The sequence below is a fragment of the Leopardus geoffroyi genome, chromosome X, assembly GCF_018350155.1.
Source record: "Leopardus geoffroyi isolate Oge1 chromosome X, O.geoffroyi_Oge1_pat1.0, whole genome shotgun sequence".
Taxonomy (NCBI): domain Eukaryota; kingdom Metazoa; phylum Chordata; class Mammalia; order Carnivora; family Felidae; genus Leopardus; species Leopardus geoffroyi.
The window spans coordinates 86,179,552-86,205,509 of record NC_059343.1 but is presented as its reverse complement, the minus strand read 5'-3'; the positions used below and the strand labels follow the sequence as shown (position 1 = coordinate 86,205,509).

The following is a 25,958-nucleotide window of genomic DNA, read 5'->3' as shown; positions in this document are numbered from 1 at the left end:
TTGAACAATGTGGCCTCACCAGGGGTTTCGAAGTGCTTTTGATGAAGAGGTGACATAGCTTTGGCATCAAAGTCCACAGGAGGCAAAAATAGGAAGGGTCTGCATTTCCAGGAAGTTGAAATCAAATAATAGATTGTAGGTGCCTGGTGTGCAAGATCAGAGACTTCCAAAATGGCAGAATTGAAAAGTGGTTTAAAGGTCATCTCAGCTATCTACTTCAATACCTAATGCAATCCCTATCTGAGATTCTATGTCCTAGATCCTTGCACTAGGGTGGAAGGGGAAGGAAGGACATATTGTAGAATCCCTTAGGATAAAACAGATTGCTTTTCACTATAAACTTCTTACAAGAATCAATAGTATCTGTTACATATTATTCCCTGTATAGCACCTAGGAACTCAGGATGACCATGTGTTTACAGGGCTCCATGTTGAACATTTAGATACAGTGGACACTGTGCAAATCATATGAAAATTTTTAACAGTAGCTTATTTGCTAAGAGATCTCCCAGTAGCATCTGAAGCTATTTTCCATCAACAAAAAAAGTAGAGAACTTACCCTAAATGATACTTTAGGCCATTTTCATAGTCAGATATTAAGAACAGTGAGCCCATTGGCTCTATGAAAAAACAATTGTTAGAAGACCCTACAGTAGGGGTGGAGTTAAGAAATGAAACACAAACTTTTATAAAATTCTATGGGCATGCACAGTAAATGTAAGTCCCATTTTATGAAAACTTGATAAGAATTTGTGTAGTCCCAATAAATAATTACAATTGAACTTACTGAAGCTCCCCATGCACTGCAAAGATATTCACTGTATAACGTGAGCAACACTTCCATATACTCCAGGCCCAATCAAAAGATGACTAACTATGGTATTGAGCAATATTTTCACACAGCACTCACCTTAAAACACAAGTGTAGAAACCACTGTCTTGTGCCTCAGCTGAGTGAAACCATATTGAATCTTCTTCTTTGCTCATCCTGACCTCTGAAAAGATGATGGGCTCTTCCAAATCACCCTTGTTTTTGTACCACATAAGCCTGAGTCCAGTGCTCTGGGCCATGCTATAGTTGGTGCGAATATAACTGTAGAAAAGGGCGCATTTCACCCGTACTGGTTCACCTGCCAAAGCCATGTATGTCTTGAGATCCACTGACCAGTCAATGCAGCCATCCACTGAAAGAAAACCAGATTGGGCATGAAATGCATTGAGTATTGTTAATACTAATTATAATACTAATCATTGCCAACATGTACTGAGGAGTTACTGTGAGCCAGGCTTTACAGAATTTTCATGTCAAATGCTTTATATAGATTACCTCATTTAATCTTCCCAATGAACCTTTAAGATAGACCAATATCCTCTTTAGACCTTGGCAGAGAGGATCCCTGTTCTATCCCTTTGTCTTTGGGGGAATTCCCAGTCCTCACAGCAAACTTATGCTTGCAGTTAACTGGATCCTCCAAGTAGTTCCAGCACTGGTGTTTATGTGGCTGTCCTGGGGCCCCACCACAAGGTCCCAACTCTGGCAGAATGGCCTGGCAAATGGATTACTCCTGTTAGTCATGTGGTATTTGCTTCACAGGATTGTGTGAGACTGGACTTCTAGGATGACAGTGACATGTTGATTTTAGGTGACTTAAATTTTTTGGACAGGAGCCCCACAAAAGAAATACTTCCAGGGGACCCTTGTACAGCCTAAGAGCAGCCCTTAGATTCACATTTTTATGATTATTATTTTACAGAAAAGAACTGAGACTCAGACAAGTTCAATGACTTTTCCCAAAGTCACATGGTTAATAAGTGGTAGAAAACCAGTCTCTGATTCTACAGACTGTGTTCTTTACCCCTACCCTATAGTGCCTCTGCCTATAATTGTGACAGGAATGACTGTGTTATTTATTTGTCTTTGAGAAAAGTTGAAAGCAGTAGGCACCTAAAGTGATTATCTGCCATTATCTATATGCCAGTTTTCCATGGTATGACCTATTAATAGCAGATATTTAATCACAGTTCGATTTCTTTTTATACCCTAAGGCCTCTCTCACTGTTTAGCTGGTATTTGCTCATGGGAATATATTATATTAATATCAGCTTTGATCAAATAATATTAGATGGGTAAATCTACCATTAAAGAAAGACATATACAGTAAATTCCCTCTTTTCCAGAATGGCTAGAAATGAGACACTGACTAATTTAATATGCCTGCAACACAATTAGCATAGATATTCTACTTCCAATTACTTAATTTCAAAGAATTTCACCAAATTATGCTACCTCCCTTTATATTACTTTATTACCCTTTACAAAACTGTATAAACATTGCCATTTAAAAATTATATGTTTCACTTATAATCTTGTAAACTGACCTGCTTCCTTTTTTAGAAGTTGAGAACCCTGTAGCCATCTTTTAACCTCAGTTGACAGAAAGCTCAGGGCTAAATGCAATACTCAAGTGCAATAGCTATCTTACCTCCATATTTTGCTTTCTCTATACAAGGGTTCTTTTGTAAAAATTTTTAACGTTTATTTATTTTTGAAAGACAGAGAGAGAAAGAGAGACAGAGCATGAACAGGGGAAGGACAGAGAGAGAGGGAGACACAGATCCAAAGCAGGCTCAACTCTAAGCTGTCAGCACGGAGCCCGACGTGGGGCTCGAACCCACAAATCATGAGATCATGACCTGAGCCGACGTTGGATGTTTAACCGACTGAGCCACCCAGGCACCCCCCTCTCTATACACAGGTTCTTGACCTGGGGTTCAAGGACACCCAGGGTGGGTACGTGGATAGACTTCAAGGTTTTTGTGCCTATTTGCATAGTTATACTTTTCTGGGGAGATGTTCCACAGCTCTTTAACAGATCTTTGAAGCAGTCTACAGCCTAAGAAAGTTTTTGGACTCTGTCGATTCTGGAATCTCTTTCTGACTTCATTTTTCACTGCTTTTCTATGTATGGGCTTTTATTATAAGCTGCCTCAAATCCTTTTCTGTATGAGAAATATTCATTAGAAATAAATCAATAATCAAATAAATATCTCATTCTAAATTTATACTGAAGGGCATTTGAACTTTCTTTGAGGATTCAGAAGGCACCAGATTCACCACTATGGATTTTGATGATCATGATGCATTGTTGAAGGCAAGAAGGTACAACTGGATTAGAATAAATATGTACTGATGACAAGCTATTTCTTGGCAGGAGGGGCTTTTTTTAATTCACTCCCTGGTATTGGTTGTTTACGTGTCATGTATCAGTCTCATTAACTGTCAATAATAGAGAGGGGAAATCTGCATTAGTTAAACATTCTAGGTCATGGTAAATTACTGGCGATACATCTCCAGACTAAACATAATTTTAATATTTATTGTTTTGGTGGCTCAGTTGGTTAAGTGTCTGACTTCGGCTCAGGTCATGATCTCATGGTTCGTGGGTTCAAGCCCTGCGTGGGGTTCTGTGCTGACAGTTCAGAGCCTTGAGCCTGCTTCGGATTCTGTGTCCCTCTCTTTCTGTTCCTCTCAAGCTCCCACGCTGCTTCTCTCTCTCAAAAACAAATAAAGATTTAAAAAGTTTTTAAAATATGTTTTATCATCTTTAATTGTATTTTATATTATTCTTTTTTATGGATTGTCTGTGACACTGTTCCCATGCATCAAGAACAATAAAAACCTGGAGGTGATTTAAAGGCTATATAACAGTCCAGTTCCCCTCCCCCTTAAGATGCATAGCAAGTTAACAAATTTGGCTTAACAAAGTAGCTTCAACCTCTATAATTACCTACTTAATGTGAAAAAAAAAATCTTTTGGAATGTTTTTTCCATTCGTTCCCTAAATCCCTTTATTTACTTCCTTTAAACCATCTGCTGTATAATCTACACCTTTACAATGTTAACAGGCTGGTTTGGCCCATTAGTGACAGGACATGGTTGGTATTGAAGATAATCAAAATATCTGCTCCTGAGACACATTGATCATACTCAAAGGCAGTTGAAGACATTTAACAGCCTTTACAATTAGCTTTATCATACAAACCTTGAGAGTATACTGAGAATTCATTTCCTTTTAAGTACTATCTGAGCAAAATGTATTTGATTTAATAGATTCATAGTTCCTTTTCCTCTGTTCTCTTGTTTAGCTAGCAAAGGGAGTATTTAGTTATAAGGTAGTCAATAGACAGAAAACAGCCTTGCAGTAATGGGGAAAACAATTTCCAAATGTTATCCCTCTTATTCTTTTCCTTTAGCATCCACAATACAAGGTTACAATATAAAGTATTTCGAGAGACCTGAGGGAATCTTCCCCAAAAGCAGACAAAGAGTTGATGCCAGGGATCCATAAAGGACCATCTGCCACCAAATATTTTCCCACACTGATCTTTCATCAGTAGAAATCCATTCCCATGAGTTAAGGCATTATAGTCTTATACCTAGAGAGTATTAGACCATTAATAGATTCCAACATGATGGTATGATTTGTTTCTCTTGGATTTCTAGTCCTAGGAAACAAACCGAGAGTGGGGCAAAAGGAGATAGAATATGAGATAGTACATTTATTTTTTAGATTGTGGAGTAGTGAAGCAACTAAGAAGGATGTACTGTGGTAAGAGACCTAGAAAGGCAGGTGACAAGGCAGCATAAAGGAAGTGAAACCATGAGGTTAAGGGAGAAGCACTGAAAGGTACGAGAGGGTCACAAAAAGGCAGGAAGAAGAGAAAGGTCACATACAATTCAATTAGCCAAGGGTCGTTGCAGGAATCAAAGATGGTGCCACCAAAAGTGACCAGTGCAAGTCACATTTCTATCATGAGAAGGACTTTTCAATAATATGTCACACTTTCAGAGCCCCTCACACGTCGACACTTTATACATATTTGGCAAATACAGAACTGTGATGCAGCTGACAAAGCTGCAAACTATGGCCAGGTTGGTGACACAGTGGAATTGAGTAGCCCACAGAGGAAGCCAACCTGCAAGCTTGATCTCATCAGCACAGGCCTATAATCCAGAGTGATCCAGCCCCTTTCTGTTCACAACTCCAGTCACACCTATTTAAGTTGGCCCCCAAAGAGCTCCTGAGAAAAGTGGTTTCTGGACACACCTACTTTCTCCCACAGGTGATTTGAGAACTGAGATTCACTGACCAGCCACAAGTGTAAATAGAGGCACTACAAGAAGGGATACACTTTTCCCGCCAAAACAGGGAAATTCTACAGTTGGATTGAAGCTTGCTACAGCACAAACACATCAAAAGTATAAGTGAGGGCATGCCTGTTTTCTGCTTCACAATAACTCAATATGGTTATAAATATTCCCATCATTCCATTAGAAATGACGTCCTATTTATAAATTACCCATTGTTCACTCTTAAATCTTACGAATAGCAATTCAAGTATTAAAAAAAACCTGTATTTCTTTAGATTTTCATCTCTACTCCCTAGATTTACGTTTCTGTAAAACCCAGGTCTCTATTTTAATAATTTTCATTCCAATCTTCCAAACAAGTATATTCTTAGGAAGTGTAACATGAAGATTCGAAGAGGAGGGGGAGGAGGAAGGGTATGAAACACAAATAGGAACATGCCAGTTTCCATGCATTTTATTTTTCCAAGAGGAGATTCCTAGGGGTGAAATCTAATACAAACCTATGGAAAGTGCTCTGGGTGGCAAAAGAAAATCTATAAGCCTTGGCTTCCTCCTCAATACAACCAGCAGAGAAAAACTTGCCATACCTTCCTGCTGTGAAAACAAAACCCTGAGAAAAGTTTATTAATCCCTAAAAGAGGATAAGATGTTATTATCAACAATGATTATAATATTATCTTGGGAAAAAAGTATTGTATATAGTAAAATTACAGACTGTAATGGCTATGTGAATTACAATTTTTATTGGGGGATAGAACATATAGCTATGTATAGAATTGCTAATTCTGCACTTTTACCCCAAGTTGGAAATCTGTTCAGGTAAAACGGCTAATTAGCACAGGAGAAAATATGCAAGCTCCAAATATCTTGATGACATTAATTACAACTTAGGTACATCTGGTACTAGTTTATTATGTGTTTGTGATTAATAAATTCATTTGTTAAACCGCGTGTTTTCTTGTAACTATGTCAACTATATCCCTTTTTTTTATAGCAGCTCTCCTGTTTGTGATCAACAGGGCAATTGTTGGGGACAATTCATCAAATCACCACTAGAGGGGGTGCTGTCCAAGTTTTTTGTTCAGCACTTGCATTTTCCGCTCCTGACCTTTAAAATTGAGAAATTGCTATCTGCCCACCACTGGTTGCTGGGGAGGGAATCACAGCACACTTCTGGGGATGCACCAATGCAGATGATAGAGGGAGCCAAAAGTTGAGCATGCAACTAAGTTCTTGCTCAAACTGGTAACCAGTTATACACACAGCAGGTGGATGACCCAGCACAGAAAGCTGCAATAACAACCACTAGTATTATGAGCTCTTAGTACAGAACAGTTAAGTGCTGTGATAGGTGCTTTGCCATTGTTTTCTCATTTCATTATCATGTTAACTGAGGGAGATAGGGACTCTTATCATTCCCATTTTACTGAGGAGAAAAAAAAGAATTAGTGTTTAAATGAATTTCTCAAGGTCACTCAGGTGGTGATGGTAGAGTGTGGATCCCAACGCAGATGAGTTGGGCTCCAGAACTTATGTTCTTAATCACTGCGTGTTCTATATACTGCCTCCTATACTCTTCATCCTAGCTCATGATCCATTAAAATATTAAAAATTTGCTTGATGCTACCCAAATTGTCATATGTATTCCAAAGAACACATTCCTGTCCTGGAGAGTAGACCTTTCCAGCTGACTGATAATCTATCCTCCAATAATCATTGTGGGAATAATAGCCATAAAATAATATATGACAATTATTTATGAATTACACACAGTACTTACAGAGTAATGCATTCTTAATAATTTGTGTACTTGATTTAACCTCTGAAGATCAGATCTAAAACTTGGATCAATTTTATCTGACCCATATTGATTTATTTAAAACTAAATATTTAGGAATGATCGCCCAATTCCTAAAATTATAATCTAGGAATAAAGTTGTGTGTTTAACATTTGTATTTATGTATTATAATTATTAAACACAATGTTATTCTCTTTCTTCTTAATATTTTAATGTGGGAGTTAAATACTTTCTATTTCTCTCAGCTCTCCCCCAAACACACACCTAAAGACAAGTTTCTTTGTATTTATACGCATCACAGTGAACATTATATGCCTCAAGTGGGCAGCCCTAAGCACAAGATGTCAAACTCTTCAAGAAGTAAATGGCCTGCATCCTTACTACTGGACCCATGCCTCCTTGCCCCTAGCCTGGAAATATGGACAGAGCTATTTCATTATTTCTTAAATAAAGTTCTGTCAGTAGAAAAAAAAATTATTTTAAAACTTTCATCTGTGCATCAGTATCCATCAATAGAGAAACTATTCCCCACTCCAGCTCTATAAATAGAATGACTGATTATTGCTTCAGGTTTTAAAAAGCATTTCCACACTTTTTATGAATTGGATTATATGCTTTCCTTTCACACTTTTACCCCCTACCATTCGTCAATGAAAAAGTTCTGCCTAAATGAAGTCTTTCATCTCATTTCAACCTAGTTATTACGCTTAATAATGGGCTGGCAACCATCTTCATTTCCTTTTCATTACAGGATCTGTGCTATGCTTTGTCAAGATCATTCCTTAGATCTTTACGTGACAAATGAGCCTCAATTATGTTCTGGAGGTGAAGCCATGTGAAACATTACAACCAACTCCTCAACTCCTGATTACCTGAGACCTGATGAGAGCTTCCTTGGGAATTAGTCATTAGCCAGGAGCCCTTCTCAGATGCACTAATGTTAATATGGAGGCTGCGGCAGCAATGAGCCTGTGGGAGACAGGATATCAGCACTGCCCACCAACCCCTCTAGCAGGCTTTCTGCTGCCCCCTCAAATCCAGAATGCTTGGCAGTGAATTTATCTTCCATGCCAAATCTGCTCTGCCTCCTATGTTTGCAGTTATCCAAATAAAAATCTTTCAAAATCATCCCTGAATCTTGCCTTTCCCTTCCCACTGACCTCCCCCTGATCCTCCAATAAGACATTATAGGAGCTAGTCATTTCTGAACAGTTAAATTCTTCCCCTCCTCTCCATCTTCATAGTTGTGAAACTCTAGGTCCGAGTCTCATATCTTGTTTGGACTATTGCAATTCTCTTCTAAATGATTCTCTAACCCTCTCATTCCAATCTGTTCTTTAAACTGCTACCAAAGTGATCTTTCTGAAGTATATGACCATGTCCTTTCACTGCTCAAAATCTGCAGTGACTCCCAGTATGCAAATCCCTAAGCCTGGCTCCCCTGGCTCACCCTAGACTGCTTGTCTTTTCTGCCCTTCTCTATTATTCCTCACATCCTATACTTCAGTCAATACTCACCTTCCCTGAATATGCCAATCACCTCTCTCTGCCTTTGTTCTTCTGGTTCCTTCCTCTAGAATATCCTTGCCTCTGTGCCTATTGAGATCTACTAATCCTCCAAGATCCAGCTTCAAATGCCACTTCTTCTATGAAACCATACTTCATTGCTCCATATGAATCCTTTCCCCTCACCATATGTTTTGTCTACACATCTTCCCAGTTAGATGGGCATCTCATTTACTCTGTATTCCTAGGACAAGGTCTGGTGCATTGTACATAGTAGGCATTCATTAAATGTTTATGGGATGAAATCATGTCGGTTTTTTCCTCCCAAATTTCCTAATAATCAAAAGTTGTTTGTATTTATCAAAGACCTTAAGATTCTTCCTACTGCTACCCACCACCGGAAGCAGTGATGTGTCCAAACTTTGATAGAAATATCAGGAGATAGATCCAAATGTACAAAATGTGTTCACAATTACAAGTGACTGCCACCTTTCCATTAGCCAGCATCACTAGAAACAGGAATAAAAAATAAAATCTATGCTACATCCCTGTCCCAGAACTCACGATTCTCTGGTAAGTCAGCCAAAATCAACAATTCTACTACGCAAGCTCTTCCAAATCAGACACCTTGCTCTTGACAGACTGACCTCCTCACTCCTAGTCCTACCCTAGTCATGCTTGTCAGGGAACAGTTATGCTGTCAGCCCTTGCCCACTCAGCTCTTTCCTGTCTGCAACCTCATACCACTTCTCCCACCTTCCAATCCTCCCCAAACAAATCTGAGTCATGCCCAGACTTTAGTTTACCTAGGTGTAAGTTAGGAATGGCATCCTCGTTTTCCTACCATATTAATTGGCTCATTGGTTCAAGGTCATAGACTCCTGTTTGTTTGTTTGTTTGTTTGTTTTTATTTTTTTTTTAATTTTTTTTTTCAACGTTTATTTATTTTTGGGACAGAGAGAGACAGAGCATGAACGGGGGAGGGGCAGAGAGAGAGGGAGACACAGAATCGGAAACAGGCTCCAGGCTCTGAGCCATCAGCCCAGAGCCCGACGCGGGGCTCGAACTCACGGACCGCGAGATCGTGACCTGGCTGAAGTCGGACGCTTAACCGACTGCGCCACCCAGGCGCCCCTGTTTGTTTGTTTTTTATCTATGCTCAAGTACCTCATGGACCAGACACTTAGTAGGTCTTACTGAATGTAGTTTTATTTATTTTCATTACATTAGACTTTGCACAACTAAGTGCTAATGGAGTGAACTGCTTTGGTTAATTGATTTTCACATTCGCTATAGATTAACTTTTGGATTGTTGAAAATGTTTTTTAAAACATCTGAATCTGCATGTAAAAATTCTCAACAAGATACTAGCAAATTGAATTCAACAGCATATAAAAAGAATTATTCACCATGATCAAGTGGGATTTATTCCTGGGATGCAGGGCTGGTTCAATATTCACAAATCAATCAACGTGATACATCACATTAATAAAAGAAAGGATAAGAACCATATGATCCTGTCAATAGCTGCAAAAAAGCATTTGACAAAATACAACATTTTTCTTAATAAAACACTCAAGAAAGTCAGGATAGAAGGAACATACTTAAACATCATAAAAGCCATTTATGAAAAGCCCACAGTTAATATCATCCTCAATGGGGAAAACCTGAGAGCATTCCCCCTGAGATCAGGAACAAGACAGGGATGTCCACTTTCACCACTACTGTTTAACATAGCGTTGGTAGCCCTAGCATCAGCTATCAGACAACAAAATGAAATAAAAGGCATCCAAATTGGCAAAGAAGAAGTCAAATCTTCACTTTTTGCAGGCAACATGATACTCCACATGGAAAACCCGAAAGACTCCACCAAAAAGCTGCTAGCACTGATACATGAATTCAGCAAAGTTGCAGGGTACAAAATCAATGTACAGAAATTGGTTGCATTTTTATACACCAATAATGAAGCAACAGAAAGAGAAATAAAGAAACTGATCCCATTTACAATTGCACCAAGAACCATAAAATACCTAGGAATAAACCAAAGATGTAAAAGACCTGTATGCTGAAAACTATAGAAAGCTTATGAAGGAAATTGAAGACATACAAAGAAATGGAAAAACTTTCCATGCTCATGGATTGGAAGAATAAATATTGTTAAAGTGTCAATACTACCCAAAGAAATCTAAACATTCAATGCAATCCCAATCAAAATTGCACTGTCATTCTTATCAAAGCTAGAACAAACAATCCTAAAATTTGTATGGAACCATAAAAGACCCCAAATAGCCAAAGTAATGTTGGAAAAGAAAACCAAAGCGGGCATCATCACAATCCCAGACTTTAGCCTCTACTACAAAGCTGTAATCATCAATACAGTATGGTATTGGCACAAAAACAGACACATAGACCAATGGAATAGAATAGAGAACCCAGAATTGGACCCACAAATGTATGGCCAATGAATCTTTGGCAAAGCAGAAAAGAGTATCCAATGGAAAAGACAGTCTCTTTAGCAAATGGTGCTGGGAGAGCTGGACAGCAACATGCAGAAGAATGAAACTAGACCACTTTCTTACACCATTCACAAAGATAAACTCAAAATGGATGAAAGATCTAAATGTGAGACAGGAAACCATCAAAATCCTAGAGGAGAAAGCAGGCAACAACCTCTTTGACCTCAGCCGCAGCAATTTCTTACTCGACACATCTCCAAAGGCAAGGGAAACAAAAGCAAAAATGAACTATTGGGACCTCATCAAGATAAAAAGCTTCTGCACTGCAAAAGAAACAATCAACAAAACTAAAAGGCAACTGGCGAAATGGGAAAAGGTATTTGCAAATGACATATCGGATAAAGGGTTAGTATCCAAAATCTATAAAGAAGTTACCAAACTCAACATTCGAAAAACAAATAATCCAGCGAAGAAATGGGCAGAAGACATGAATAGACACTTTTCCAAAGAAGACATCCCAGTGGCCAACAGACACATGAAAAGATGCTCAACGTCACTCATCATCAGGGAAATACAAATCAAAGCCACACTGAGATACCACCTCACACCAGTCAGAGTGGCTAAAATGAACAAATTAGGAAACTACAGATGCTGGCGAGGATATAGAGAAATGGGAACCCTCTTACACTGTTGGTGGGAATGCAAACTGGTGTAGCCTCTATGGAAAACAGTGTGAAGTTTCCTCAAAAAATTAAAAATAGAACTACCCTATGACCCAGCAATAGCACTACTAGGAATTTACCCAAGGGATACAGGAATGCTTATGCATAGTGGCACATGTACTCCAATGTTTATAGCAGCGCTTTCAACACTAGCCAAATTATGGAAAGAGCCTAAATGTCCATCAAGTGACGAATGGATAAAGAAGATGTGGTTTATATATACAATGGAATGCTACTTGGCAATGAGAAAGAATGAAATCATGCCATTTGCAGCGATGTGTGTGAAATGGAAGGCATTATGCTGAGGGAAATAAGTCAGTCAGAGAAGGACAGATATTACATGTTTTCACTCATATGTAGATCTTGAGAAATTTAACAGAAGACCATGGGGGAAGGGATGGGGGAAAAACAGTTACAAACAGAGAGGGAGGGAGGCAAACCACAAGAGATTCTTAAATATAGAGAACAAAATGAGGGTGGATGGAGGGTTGGGGAAGAGGGGAAAATGGGTGATGAGCATTGAGGAGGGAACTTGTTGGGATGAGCACTGGGTGTTGTATGTAAGTCAATTTGACAATAAGTTATATTCCTAAAAAATAATAAAAAATAAAATGGAAACAATAATAAAATAATAATAAAACATCCAAATCTGCAATCCCTATAAAAATAATACCAGCATTCTGCACAGAGCTAGAATAATCCTAAAATTTTTATGGAACCAGAAAAGAGCCCAAATAGCCAAAGCAATCCTGAAAAAGAAAACCGAAGCTGGAGGCATCACAATCCCAGACTTCAAGATGTATTACAAAGCTGTAATCATTAAGACAATATGGTACTGGCACAAAAACAGACACTCAGATCAATGGAACACAATAGAGAACCCAGAAATGGACCCACAAACGTAATCTTTGACAAAGCAGGAAAGAATATCCAATGGAATAAAGACCGTCTCCTCAGCAAATGGTACAGGGAAAACTGGACAGCAATATGCAGAAAAATTAACCTGGAACACTTCCTTATACCATACACAAAAATAAACTCAAAATGGATGAAAGACCTAAATGTGAGACAGGAAGCCATCAAAATTCTAGAGGAGAAAGCAGGCAAAAACCTCTTTGACCTCTGCTGCAACTTCTTACTCAACACGTCTCCAGAGGAAAGGGAAACAAAAGCAAAAATGAACTATTGGGACCTCATCAAGATAAAAAGCTTCTGCACAGAGAAGAAAACTATCAACAAAACTAAAAGACAACCGACAGAATGGGAGAAGATATTTGCAAATGACATATCAGATAAAGGGTTAGTATCCAAACTCTATAAAGAACTTATCAAACTCAACACCCAAAAAACAAATAATCCAGTAAAGAAATAGGCAAAAGACATGAATAGACACTTTTCCAAAGAAGACATCCAGATGGCTAAGAAACACATGAAAAAATGTTCAACATCACTCATTGTCAGGGAAATAAAATTAAAACCACAGTAAGATACCACCTCACTCCAGTCAGAATGGCTAAAATTAACAACTCAGGCAACAACAGATGTTGGCGAGGATGCAAAGAGGATCTCTTTTGCACTGCTGGGGGGAATGCAAACTTGTGCAGCCACTCTGGAAAACAGTATGGAGGTTCCTCAAAAAAATAAAAAATAAAAGTAGAATTACCTTAATACCCAGCAATTGCACCACTAGGTATTTACCCAAGGGATACAGGTGTGCTGTTTCAAAGGGGCACATTCACTCCAATGTTTATAGCAGTGCTATCGACAATAGCCAAAGTATGGAAAGAGCCCAAATGTCCACCGACGGATGAATCGATAAAGAAGATGTGGTATATATACACCATGGAGTATTCCTTGGCAATTAAAGAGAATGAAATCTTGCCATTTGCAACTACATGGATGGAACTAGAGAGTATTATGCTAAGCGAAATTAGTCCGTCAGAGAAAGACAAAAATCATATGACTTCACTCATCTGAGGAATTTAAGACATAAAACAGATTAACATAAGGGAAGGGAAGCAAAACTAATATAAAAACAGGGAGGCAGACAAAACATAAGAGACTCTTAAATATAGAGAACAGAGGGTTGCTGGAGCGGTTGTGAGAGGGGGCATGGGTTAAATGGGTAAGGGGCATTAAGGAATCTACTCGTGAAATCATTGTTGCACTATATGCTAACTAACTTGGACGCAAATTTAAAAGTCAAAAATAATAGGGGCTCCTGGGTGGTTCAGTTGGTTAAGCGTCCAACTTCTGCTCAGGTCATGACCTTGCGGTTTGTGAGTTCGAGCTCTGTGCTGACAGCTCAGAGCCTGGAACCTGCTTCCAATTCTGTGTCTCCCTCTCTCTCTGCCCCTCCCTGATCATTCTTTGTCTCTCTCTGTCTCAAAAATAAACATTAAAAATAAAAAAATAAAAAATAAAACATCCAAATCCAATTTTCTGCTTTAGTAAGTAAAAAATCATGATGAGACCGAAATATTTCTGGATTCAATGAGGATTTGTCAGGCCCTCGGGGTCATCACCCTAGACTCTAATGCCAAGGCAGTATAAGAAAAAGGCATAACAGAGTGAAAAGAACATAGAGCTAGCTAGAGATCAGAGACCCTGGGTTCTCATTTCACCTCTGCCCATTTAAAAAGATACATGACATTTGAGAAAGTCAGTTTCTACTCTGAAAAGAAATGGAGGCATTAAACTAGACAAGCTCTAATGAAGCACCAATAAATCAGATTATCTGATGGTTGGTAAGGTCTTTCATCAAGAAGACAAGATGTATATGTGCTAAATTGAAAAATCTCTCCCTGGCAATATTCTTTTTGATTTTTTTTCCTTAATTTCAAAATTACAGAGAACTAAAAAGAATAATATTACAAATTCCCATGATTTTACCATCCAAATTTAATAATGTGAACTTTTTTCCAATTTGCTTTCAGTAGCTTTGTTTTATTAAAGAAATAAAGCGTTGCAGATATAGCTAATGTCCCCTTTAACCACCATACACAGTCCCATCCTTACCTCAAACTCCTGTCTAGATATAACCACTATTCCTTCCAACTTGTAGATTCTTGCATACGTAAATAGGTATCCTGAAAAAAATTACTATAGTGACTAAAAGTTTCTTACAATGGGGAATATAGGTGGGAATGAAAGCCATTTAACTGAGGGCCCTTGTGATGTGGGTTCCAGTCAACTGAGGTCTAAGAGAGTGTGCTTAGAGGTGTGCACATTCCGCATAACGTGCACACTGTATGTCTCACACACAGAACCCTAGTGGGGGCAAACCTCAGAGTCTGTAGGTGTTTTCTGCCCAAAGTTAGTTGTTTCTGTGCCATGTGCTGCCACACAGATTTCAGGATAAGACCTCTGATTGAACCTCAGTTGAAGTTCTGCTCTGTTATGGAGAAAGTTCTGATTCATGGCAGAGACACAATTGCTGCTCATCAAATAGCAAGGTTCTAAAAGTTACAAGCAGGGCCCACATCTTCAACTCTGCACCTGGCTGCCTCTATTGCAAATCAAATTCTGTGTCAACTAGGAAAAGTGACTCCAAAGTAAGTACCTATTAGGGCTTAGTCATCTTCTTTAGATAACTTATTTCCCTCTACATTTGCAAGTTTAGCACATCATTTGGCCACTATAAACCCCTCATCCTGCTGAGCTAACCAAATAATGGAAACCCTCTGCTGGTTCTGACTGTCAGGGGGCTGTAAGGATTAAATACATCAGTGTACCTCAAATGCTTAGAACAGTGCCTGGCACACAGATAGTACTCAGCAAGTCTTTTCTATTACTACTTTGACTACTACTACTTCTATTAACTATGTATCTATTTTATTAATTCTTCTATTGTACTTTCCAAGCATTTATATGTAACAATACACATTATTTCAATAAAAAGTGTCTTTTATATTCTCTTTATATTAAAGTTAGGTCATTATTTTTTTTCCAAATTTAAGGCAGGGGTAAGTCATAATACCTATAAATTTCATTTCAAATGGCCATTATGAAATATTTTAGCATGTGTTTTCATATTAATTACATAAAACAGTGCAGAGTAATATGTATATACCTATACTTGGTATATGCTATATTATAAAAATACTACATTATTAAAGATTGCATATAATATTTACATTTTATAAATTACATATAGATTTACTCTTACAGATTGCATATCATACTTGTAGCTTATAATTTTGCATATATTTGTATAATATATTCACCTTATGTTTATGTAATAATAGTGTATATTTATAGTATAAAGTAAATTGTTATAAATAAATATATTTATAAGTTAACTATAATAGTTTGAATCACTGAAATGGCTGCTTTTATAAGCCAAAAAGTTTAAATATTGACAATTTCGTGATTCATCCTAATATATGCCTTATATAAAATACTATACGTTTAAATAAACATTTATCATATAAAGTTGTGACTATCCTAAAAAAGAAGTGTAGGACTAAATAAAGTTGAGACTTACATGTTAGTTCGTAAATATTTTTTTTTGTTATTTGTGCTAGGGCCCTTCTGATAATTCATAAAACCAGCAGAGCTTCTTCTATCTTCCAGGCCTTTCCATTGGCTGTGCCCTATGCCTAGTACGCTGTTCCCTCAGATATCCACTTAGCTCACTGGCTGCCAACTTCCTTCATTACTCTGTTCAAATAAGTTGGGGATGGGGGCAATTACTGATTCCAGGACAAAGCGGACAAAGGGATGGGTGGCTTGACAACCTCCATCCATTCACATTATCTCAGAAGCATCTCCCAGACCCTGAACACTTCCTTTCCTTACTCCATACCCCAAGCGCATCTGTTCCCCATCCACTGACAACGTGTGCATGGTCGGCACCCTGAACTCCAGCCTCATCTACATTGGTGTCCAGGAAGGATGATAACGGAAGGGGGAAACAGTTTCTCCCCTCCGTCGCTCCCAGCGGCAGCCCCGCCCGGTCACTCCCTCCCCATCCCCCCTCGTCTACTCCCGGACTGGGAGGGCGGCGGCAGCCAACGGGCACCTGGGGGGTGGGTTGGCCTGCATGGCCTCCAGGAGTAAATGTCCGCAACACTGGAGCGGTGGAGCGCCTCTCCCCAGCGACCGACGCTATAAGGTAGCGCTCTTGAAAGAGCTTGCCAAGGCGTGCCAAGGGCTGAGGGAACGCAGGCCGGCCGGAAGCCTATGCCTCAGCTGGGGGTGGGGCGATTGGGGGATGCGGCGCAGGGTAAGTACCTGTAGCACCCACGTGGTCGAGAGGGTGCTCAAGGGGGCGCCATCCACTGCGCAGCTGGCCCTGCCCATCCCCGCCAGGGAGAGGGTCAGGTTCGGAGCACTTCCTGGGTGTAGCGTGCATCTGCGTATCGCTGGCACCATAGTTACACTTTTCGCTACCCCGGATGCTGGCCTCGCCTTCTCCCCTCTCAGAAGTGGTACGGTAATAGGACATTCTGTGATGTTACTATGTGCATTTAGGTTAACATTAAAGAACTAATATATGTCACTGTGCCTGGGTATTGACTGTCCCCATGGTAAAAGAGGCATAATTATAGCACATCCATAATAATATTGTCTGTAGTTAAATTAATATTATAATGTTATAATATTAGTTAACTAGCAAGCACCACCAGGAGGACTTGTGCTATGCTTTACTTTTTGTTAATTGGGGATAATTGCCCTGCATCCATTATTATTTGTGCTTACATTATTATATTATTTAATTATTTCACCTTTATGGTATCTATTATTATAATTCAGGTCATAACTAAGTGATTATGTCATTAATCATTATTATAATGAATACCACAAATGTATTAACTCATATTATGTATACCATAATTGCATTATTTATTACAAGTATTACAGTAAGTGTAACAGTTTAATCATTAATAAACATAATTAATACTAAATTGATTCTGCACTGCTAAGAAGACCTGCTGTTAACCTTTTCATCTCATCAGAATCAGGATGACTGAGGTGAAACATTAATACAGTTACTTGCATTATTGTGATTAAAAAAAAAAAAAAAACTATAGTACCTAACATTCCTGGTAATGCTGGTGTGGTATTCTTCCCCTCTTGGAAATGGCATAAATCATATATCACATAATTAATGTTGCTATTATTATTATTACTTATGTTATTTTAGCATCTATCCTAATAATGGATAACACCATATATAAGAATAATGGTGTTATCTGTTGCTGCCTCTGAAATTGAGATGATTTGGGAATATTGATAATTTACAATACATTGGTATTATAATCATAATACCACTCCTAAGAATCTTGGCATGCATCTGTAAAATGGACATAATTATGAGGCCTCACTAATATTGTTATCATTTGCATTTATGTTAGTACCATAGTTGTAATTAATACTATTAGGAATGAATGCTTCTTTTAAAATAGGGAGAAATTCACACCTTACAGGGTTTTTATCAGATTGAAATGAGTTATAACTTGCACACAGTAGTAATGATGATGATATTAATAATAGGAGAGTTTCTTAACTCCTTACTGTGTATCAGATGCTGCTTAAGTGTTTTACATGCATCGACTCACTTAATCACAACAACCATGTAAGCACGGTAGATATTATAGATATCCCTAGTTTACATTTGAGCAAATTGAGATTCAGAGAGGTTAAATGTCTTGCCTGAAATTCCACAGCCAGTTTGATTCCATATTCCATTCTCTTAACCACTGCTTGTATTAATGGATGGGAATGATTGTCACATATAACTAATATTTTTACCCAAGTTACTATCTTATTATTATTATGTATCAGAAAAGAATGACGATTTCCTTCTCTTTCATCATAAAATGGTCCTAGGCACAGGCAGTGGTTGGTGTTAGAGGTGCTGATATTTGGGATCTAGGCAGGGGTGGGGTGCCTAGAGTAGGGGTGGGGTTTGACTCTCTCCCTCCTGATGTTGTCAGGAGACACATTTGAAATAGCTCAGGTCAAAAGCATCTGGTAGAGTGTTGATACACAATAAATTCTTCTTAAAGGTTTGTTAATCCTTCATTATGGTGCTTAACTTCCTAGTAGCCCAGGTAAAAAGAATAAGCAAATTTTAAAAAGGGAAAATGCAAAGAAAGATACTGTTGTCAATGTTCAGTTAATGAGTGCCCTTTTTCTCTCTCCATCTGTGACACCACCCTCTCTACCTTTATCCACCTACTCTGAATTCCCTGGTCAAAGGAAGATAGCTCATGTCAACAGCCTGTTGTTTACAGCTGTTTATATAGCTAGCATTTGACATCGCACAGTGGTGCAAGGCTTTGCCTCCATGTGCCCAACATATACTTGGGTAAGATTTATATCAATCTATAAGGCCTGGAAAACTAGAGGGAATGGAGTGAGGAGAATAAAGGGATAAAAGATGATGATGTCTGGGTGAATGAGGCCTTGAGAGAAGGAACAAAGGAGATTTGTTAATTGGATAGAGGGTTGTCAGCCCCTCATAGTAAGGAATAGGAGGCAAGGGTTCCCCTGTAGGAGTGGTGGGAGGTTGAAGGTGAGACTTAGAGATAGGATTGGGTGGAAGTCTGTTTAATAAGCAGTTAGAACTCCAGGCCCACCACCCCAATACCAGTCTGCACACTAGTAGAAGGCTGTATGAAAGATCTCTAGATGGTAAAACAGAGAGGGGATGGTTTACCTGGGCATACCTACACATGCCAAGCCACAGTTCCTTGTTAATGATTATTTATCTACCAATGAGCTTGGGAATTTTGCAGAACCTTTGAGAATAACACAGCTCAGACTGCCATAGTAGGGCCATTGGAATAAGGGGCCCCAGACTCTACCAAACCACGGAGCCCACCAAACCATGGAGTCCTGACTATTCCCTTCCCCTCCTGAAAGGCCCATGGAAACCAAAGTCTCCACAACAGTTATACTGAATAAAATTTACCAAAAATATCCTGTCTGACAACACCTCCCACCATTGACAAATCCTCCTCCTTTCTTTTATCCACTACCCACACACACTTGGTGCCATTCCTTTTCCAAACTGCTCTATTTTCACCCCATCCAGAGTCTGAACTCTAAACCAGAGAAGGGGCTGGATCCAGAGAGGCCTGAGATTTTACTCTGTCACATTGTGAATTCTCTAGAAAAATTTCCTGAAGCATGAATCACCTGTAGTGGTGCTGGCTGTGGAGAGGTCTTCCCTGGTACCCACAGCGCTAGCCTCTACCCTTTGAGGTCTGTATGTTCAAGGCAGATAGGTGTGCCAGGTGACTTGGGGTAGAGATCAGAGGGAGTGTGGATAACAGGGTCTGCTCTGGTCACATTCACACATAAGGACACACAGAGGTTTTGACCATTTTAGTTAGCACTGAGCTTAGGAGGCATTCTGCCTAAACAGGCACAAATGGGGATATCAGGACGAATGTCCCCTGATATGTTTCCTAATGCATAATGGAGGCTAGATCACCTTTCCCAAAAATCAGGGCCATGCAAAAAAAATACCCTTCAAAATATAAACCTAGCTTTATCCTGTATGTTAGGAGGTGTATAGGAAATGAGGACAAAGGGAAGATGGGGAGCAAGCTAGCCTGCTGGAGCCCTGTTGTCTCTACCACCTAGCAGCAGCCCCACCTTCTTCCTGGATTTTGCAGTCCTGTTCCTTCTATTCCTGTATGCAACCATTTGTAGTGGCATGTGTATCTTCTGCATTCACATCCACAGACCTCATAAAGCATATCAGATGTGGGTGACTCCAGGGGACCTCCACCTGGGAACCTTCTCCCACCATGGGCCCCAGAGGTCTCAGTCACAGGCTGTAGGGGCAGTCTGGGGATATCTGCTGGGAGTGTGATCTGCCTCTAGAGATACCATGATCAGATGGTTTACATTCTGAGGTCAAGAGGGTGTAAACATCCTTTCTTAAGCAGAGGTGGGACCTGAGAGAGGGTCTTAGGCCCCTCTGAAATCTGAACTTTCTTTTTTAAGTTCCCCTATATCTTTTATCTCAGTCCTGCTGGCTCAATATTTCCCCCAAAAATTATGAGCTTAACCTCACCCCTGCCTGTTGCCTTGCTAAACCAGGGACTCCAGGCCCAGGCTCCAGGCTCTAGCTGTGCCTTGGTTAATGATATGTGACTTCTGGCCAGTGTCTAGAATTCTCCAAACCCCACTCCAAGAAATAAAATTAAAAAAAAAAAATAATAATAAAGGATCTGGCCTTCATCCAAAGCTAGCCAGGTCTTCTCAGATGCTTTGCACTACTTTTTGCCTGATTCCAACAAATTCTCAGACAGAATGAGATACTAGGGAAGACTAGAAAAAAATTTCTTTATAGGCAGTATAGCATGGGGTTGAGGATTTAGGCCTTGGAACTAGGTTCAGTTACTTATGAACTCTGTAACTCCCTACTTATGTTTCCTTGGGGGGTGTCATTTCAACATCTCTGTGCTTCAGTTTCCATATCAGCAAAACAGAGGTAATATCTGGGCCTACTTCATAAGGGTCTTGTGAGAATTTAATGATGAATACATGTCAGGCACTTAGAACACACAGTATCTAATACGTAGTAAGTACTCAGTATTATTATTAATAGTGAAGATAGTAAATACAATTTGATTTATAACTTTAGCAGTGATAATTCTTATCTGTAATATAATTTATGATATTGGAAATAATGTTTAATATTAGGAATGACAACTTACATTATTAGAAATAATGTATAATATCAGTAGTGTTAATTCAATTCATGCTGGCAATCATAATTTAACTCATTATCCTTATAATCTCCCCTTAAGATGTTATAAATACTTTAATATACTTCTTTGTATTTTTTTTTGCTATTATCATGATATTTGCACACTGCTTTGCAGCTGACAAATACAAAAGATTCAAAAAAACTCTCTCCTTTTGTTATGTATTTCTTTGGTTGGGATCATTATTAGCAACCTGCATGAAAACTTTTTGTAACAGGGCACAAGCTGTGGCTATATAATTTTTGTCCTTTATGACATTGACTTCAATATTATGAGGTAGCTGGGAGAGGGGACCTGAAGTGAACACCTCATTGGTGTCTGCTGACTTTTAAAGCTGCAGCATATAAAGTCTTTTGCTTTTCCTGACCCTTCCCAGGAACCAGCTCAATTTATAGGAGGAAGAAGCAGAACCCACCCCCCCCACCACCACTGCCATCCACCAGATCTTATGCAGTTTGAGAGGCACTAAAAAGCTTCCCAACCAAAAGGATTTACCTGGCTTTACCTCCTTTGTGTCACTTTTAAGAGTCTTTGGGAATCATGCAGTTTTATTGAATTAGAATGTCTTGCTCCCTAGTAGGAGTACAAACCTCCTAGCAGAGATATTATTATATGTGTGCGTATATTTCTTTATCTCATTAACTCATTACTGCCTGAAGGAAGATATCTTTTATGAAGTCCTTACCACGTGTCAGATATCATGCCAGGTGACTATGTGCTTAATTTTATGTGCAAACTTGACGGCCACGGAGTGCCCAGACATTTGGTCAAACGTTATTCTAGGTGGGTCTGTAAAGGGTTTCTGGGTAAAAATAACATTTGAATCAGTAAACTGAGTAAAACAAATTGTCCTCCCTCTTGTGGGTGGACCTCATCCAATCAGTTGAAGGCCCAAATGGCACAAAAGGACCTTCCCCTGAGTAAGAGAGAATTTCCTTCTGCCTGACTGCTTTGAGCTGGGACATTGTTTTTTTCATGCCTCTCGACTCAAACTGAAATGTCAGCTCTTCCTGGGTCAAGCCTGCCGGCAATTAGACTGGAACTTATGCCATCAGATCTCTTGAGTCTCCAGCTTGCTGACTGCTGATCTTGGGACTGGTCAGACTCCATAACTGCATGAGCCAATTACTTATAATAAATATATATATATATATATATATATATATATATATATGGACAGTCTGGGGATGGATAGATAGATAGATGATAGATAGATAGATAGATAGATAGATATTCTCTGGAAAACCCTGAGTGACTACAGTGACTTATGTACATTATCTCATTTAATCCCCATCAAAACCCAAGCAAATAAATATGATTAATCCAACATTATAGATGACAACACTGAAGTTAACAGAAGTTAAATAATACCGCCTCAACTTTTTCATGTCATTGTAAATGTAAAACATAATAAAATATAGTTTACTTGCTTATTGGGATAAAATGACAAGGTTTCTAGCAGCTCAAAGTAACTGGACATCCCAGGTCTCACTGGCCACCCAAGAGCTGAAGATGTAATGTATTTGCACCCCTGTAGCCTATCTGTGGCACATTGGTTGGGAAACTTGGAATTAGATTCCTTGGCCATGGTCACATGTTTGTTAGAGAAGCAGAGGACGAAAAATATTAAGAAATTAGGAATTGGAATTAGACATACCTATGTCTGAATGCCAGATCTGCTATTGATTATGACTCTATGACTCTGGGCAATTAGGATAAACTGTCTGTGCCTCAGTTTCCCCATCTATAATATGGGGATTATAATAGTACCTTTCTCCTGGGTCATTAAAAAATGAAATGTAAACTATATAAAGGGCCCAGCATAGATTTTGGTGCCTAGTAAACACTCTATACATTCTAACACCACTACTAATAACAATAATAAAGTGGCAAAACAGTGTCCTGACTCCAGAGTACATGTCCTTTCACTGCTTGTCCTGAAGACACACTTCCCCACTTTTACAGTTTTTTAATGAAGCTGTCCCACTTCTATTGCAGGCAAGACTCTTCTGGGAGCTGCTATGTTGATGTGTGTGTGTGGGGGGGTGTGGTCAAAAAGATAGGGTGGGGTGGAGCCATGCTCTCTCAGTTCTGTCTACAACCCTCCCAAAGCAGTATTCTTTTTTTTTCTTTTTTTAATTTTTAGTGTGTATTTATTTTTGAGAGAGACACAGACAGAGCATGAACGGGGGAGGGGCAGAGAGAGAGGGAGACAGAATTCAAAGTAGGCTCCAGGCTATGAGCTGTCAGCACAGTGCCTGACATGGGGCTTCAACTCACAAACTGTGAGATCATGACCTGTTCTGAAGTCGGACGCTCAACAGACTGAGCCATCCAGGAGCCCCTCTTTTTTTTTAATGTTTATTTATTTTTGTGAGAGAGTGAACATGAATGGGGGAGGGCAGAGAGAGAGAGAGAGAGGGAGACAGAGGATCTGAAGCTGGCTATGTGCTGATAGCAACAAGCCTGATGTGGGGCTTGAACTCATGAACCACACAGTCATGACTTCAGCCAGTTGGTTGCTTAACCAATTGAGCCACCCAGGCGCCCCCCAGAGCAGTTTTCACAGAATTGTGTTTGTCATCTCCTGTTTTTTTTTTTTTAATTTTTTAATGTTTATTTATTTTTGAGAGAGAGGAACAGAGTATGAGTTGGGGAAGAGCAGACAGAGAGAGGGAGACAGAATCCAAAGCAGGCTCCAGGCTCTGAGCTGTCAGCGCAGAGCCCGATGCGGGGCTTGAACTCATGACCCATGAGATCATGACCTAAGCAGAAGTCAGACACTTAACCGACGGAGCCACCCAGCTGCCCCTGTCATCTTCTGTTAAAGTGACTGACCGGTAGACTGAATCAACCAAAAAACTAGGTAGCTTTTTGCCACCATTCATGGCAGCCCCAGAAGATTGTGTTGGAGCCAGAGCAAGTTCATGAGAAGCAGATCTAAAGAAGGAAAAATGACACTGACCAAATAAAAATAATGTTTATCTCCTGAAAATTTTGTTTCATCCTATATAGCTTACAGAGTTAGGAAATCAATCCATAGAAAGAGGTCCATTGTGAGGGTCCAGCAAAATTGTTGGTCATAAAATTATAAATACTCCTACCTTTTCATCACAGAGTGCTAGGCCAACCCTTCCCACCACCTCATTATCTCTGAATATCAGAGTTCAAACAGCTATCTCACTGCTACAGTCAGTAATCTGGGACTCCTTGATTGTAGGTTGAGACAAGAGGTGACAGAAGTTGGAGCATTAAGCCGAGCTTGCCTGGTTATCTTGTTGAGAAAGTCAAGAGCAAATCACACAAAGTAGTAATGGTGACAAAGAGAAATAGACAGAAATAAAGTAATAATTCATAATAAGGCTTGAACATTTGATGGCATTTTAAAAAATGGTCTTGCAGTGAGTTTGGACTAAGTCTTAATTATAGAAGAGTTGCAAGTCAAATAGAAGATCCCTCCCCAGCCCGCATTCAAAGTATCATCAAGAAGGCTTCTCTCAACATTAAAAAAAAGTGGCGGGGGGGCACCTGGGTGGCTCAGTCAGTTAAGCATCTGACTTCAGCTCAGGTCATGATCTCACGGTTTGTGAGTTTGAGCCCCGCATCAGGCTCTGTGTTGACAGCTTAGAGCCTGGAGCCTGCTTCAGATTCTGTGTCTCCCTCTTTCCCTCTCCCTTCCTCACTCTCTCTCTGGCTCTCTCTCTCTCTCCCACTCAAAAATAAATAAACATTAAAAAAGAAGGCTTCTCTTGTGTAACTGTGCAGATTCAAATCTAGGTCAACTTGTGTCCTTTTCTGTGAAGCAAAGATATTCTTATTGTGCTGTCAGTCATCCCAGCTCTTGTACTTTCTGATTAATCTGGAATCTGGAAAATTCTTGAAATCAGCTCTCCAAGTGTCTAGAATGAGTAGAATGGAGCACAGCTAGCTCCAAGATTAAGAAGCCTTTCCGTTTGTTTTTCCCTTTGTGATTTGCTAGGACTTCACTTTTGGAATGAGGATGGTGTCATTCTTTGATTATTTTCCCAAGTCTCAAAGTGATAATAAAGGCAAAAATCGCTGGCATTTTAAAACATAGTTAAGCCTGCATACTTCTCCCAATAACATAATAGATATTGTGTATGCAAAAAGAAAAGGCTGGTTCGCAGCCATTAGCCCCTGCCTCTTCCAGGTATATGAGGCTAAATGGAACTTGGTGGGTTTAGATGATAATTCTTTCTCATGGGGGAAGGCATTTCAGCTCTCCATTTCTTTATTTCACTTATTTATATTATCTTTTCATTCATTCACAAGCATTTATTGAGCACCTGTATGTCAGACAATAGAGTAAGCCCTGGGGCTATACTGTCAAGTCATACATGGTCTTTGCTCTCAGGAAGCTTATAGTCTAGTGGGATTATTAAATAAACAGCTATGGTGACAATGATATTAATAAGCAACACAAAGGCTTTACCATGTACCAAGCACTATTCTAAGCATTTTAAATGTATTAACTCCTTTAATCCTCACCACAACCCCTTGAGGTAGGTTCTATTATTATTATTTCTCCCAATTTATAGACAAGGACACTGAGAGTTAAGTAACCTGCCAAA

At 39.3% G+C, this 25,958-nt stretch overlaps 1 protein-coding gene across 1 annotated transcript in view; it reads right to left on the bottom strand.

Moving 5' to 3' along the window:
* Positions 1-25,958, bottom strand: part of IL1RAPL2 (interleukin 1 receptor accessory protein like 2) — a 1,221,298-nt gene that overhangs the window by 581,558 nt on the left and 613,782 nt on the right. The window contains exon 3 of the mRNA XM_045472869.1: positions 911-1,184. Within this exon, the coding sequence (XP_045328825.1) occupies positions 911-1,184 (274 nt within the window). The remainder of the gene's footprint in view (positions 1-910; positions 1,185-25,958) is intronic.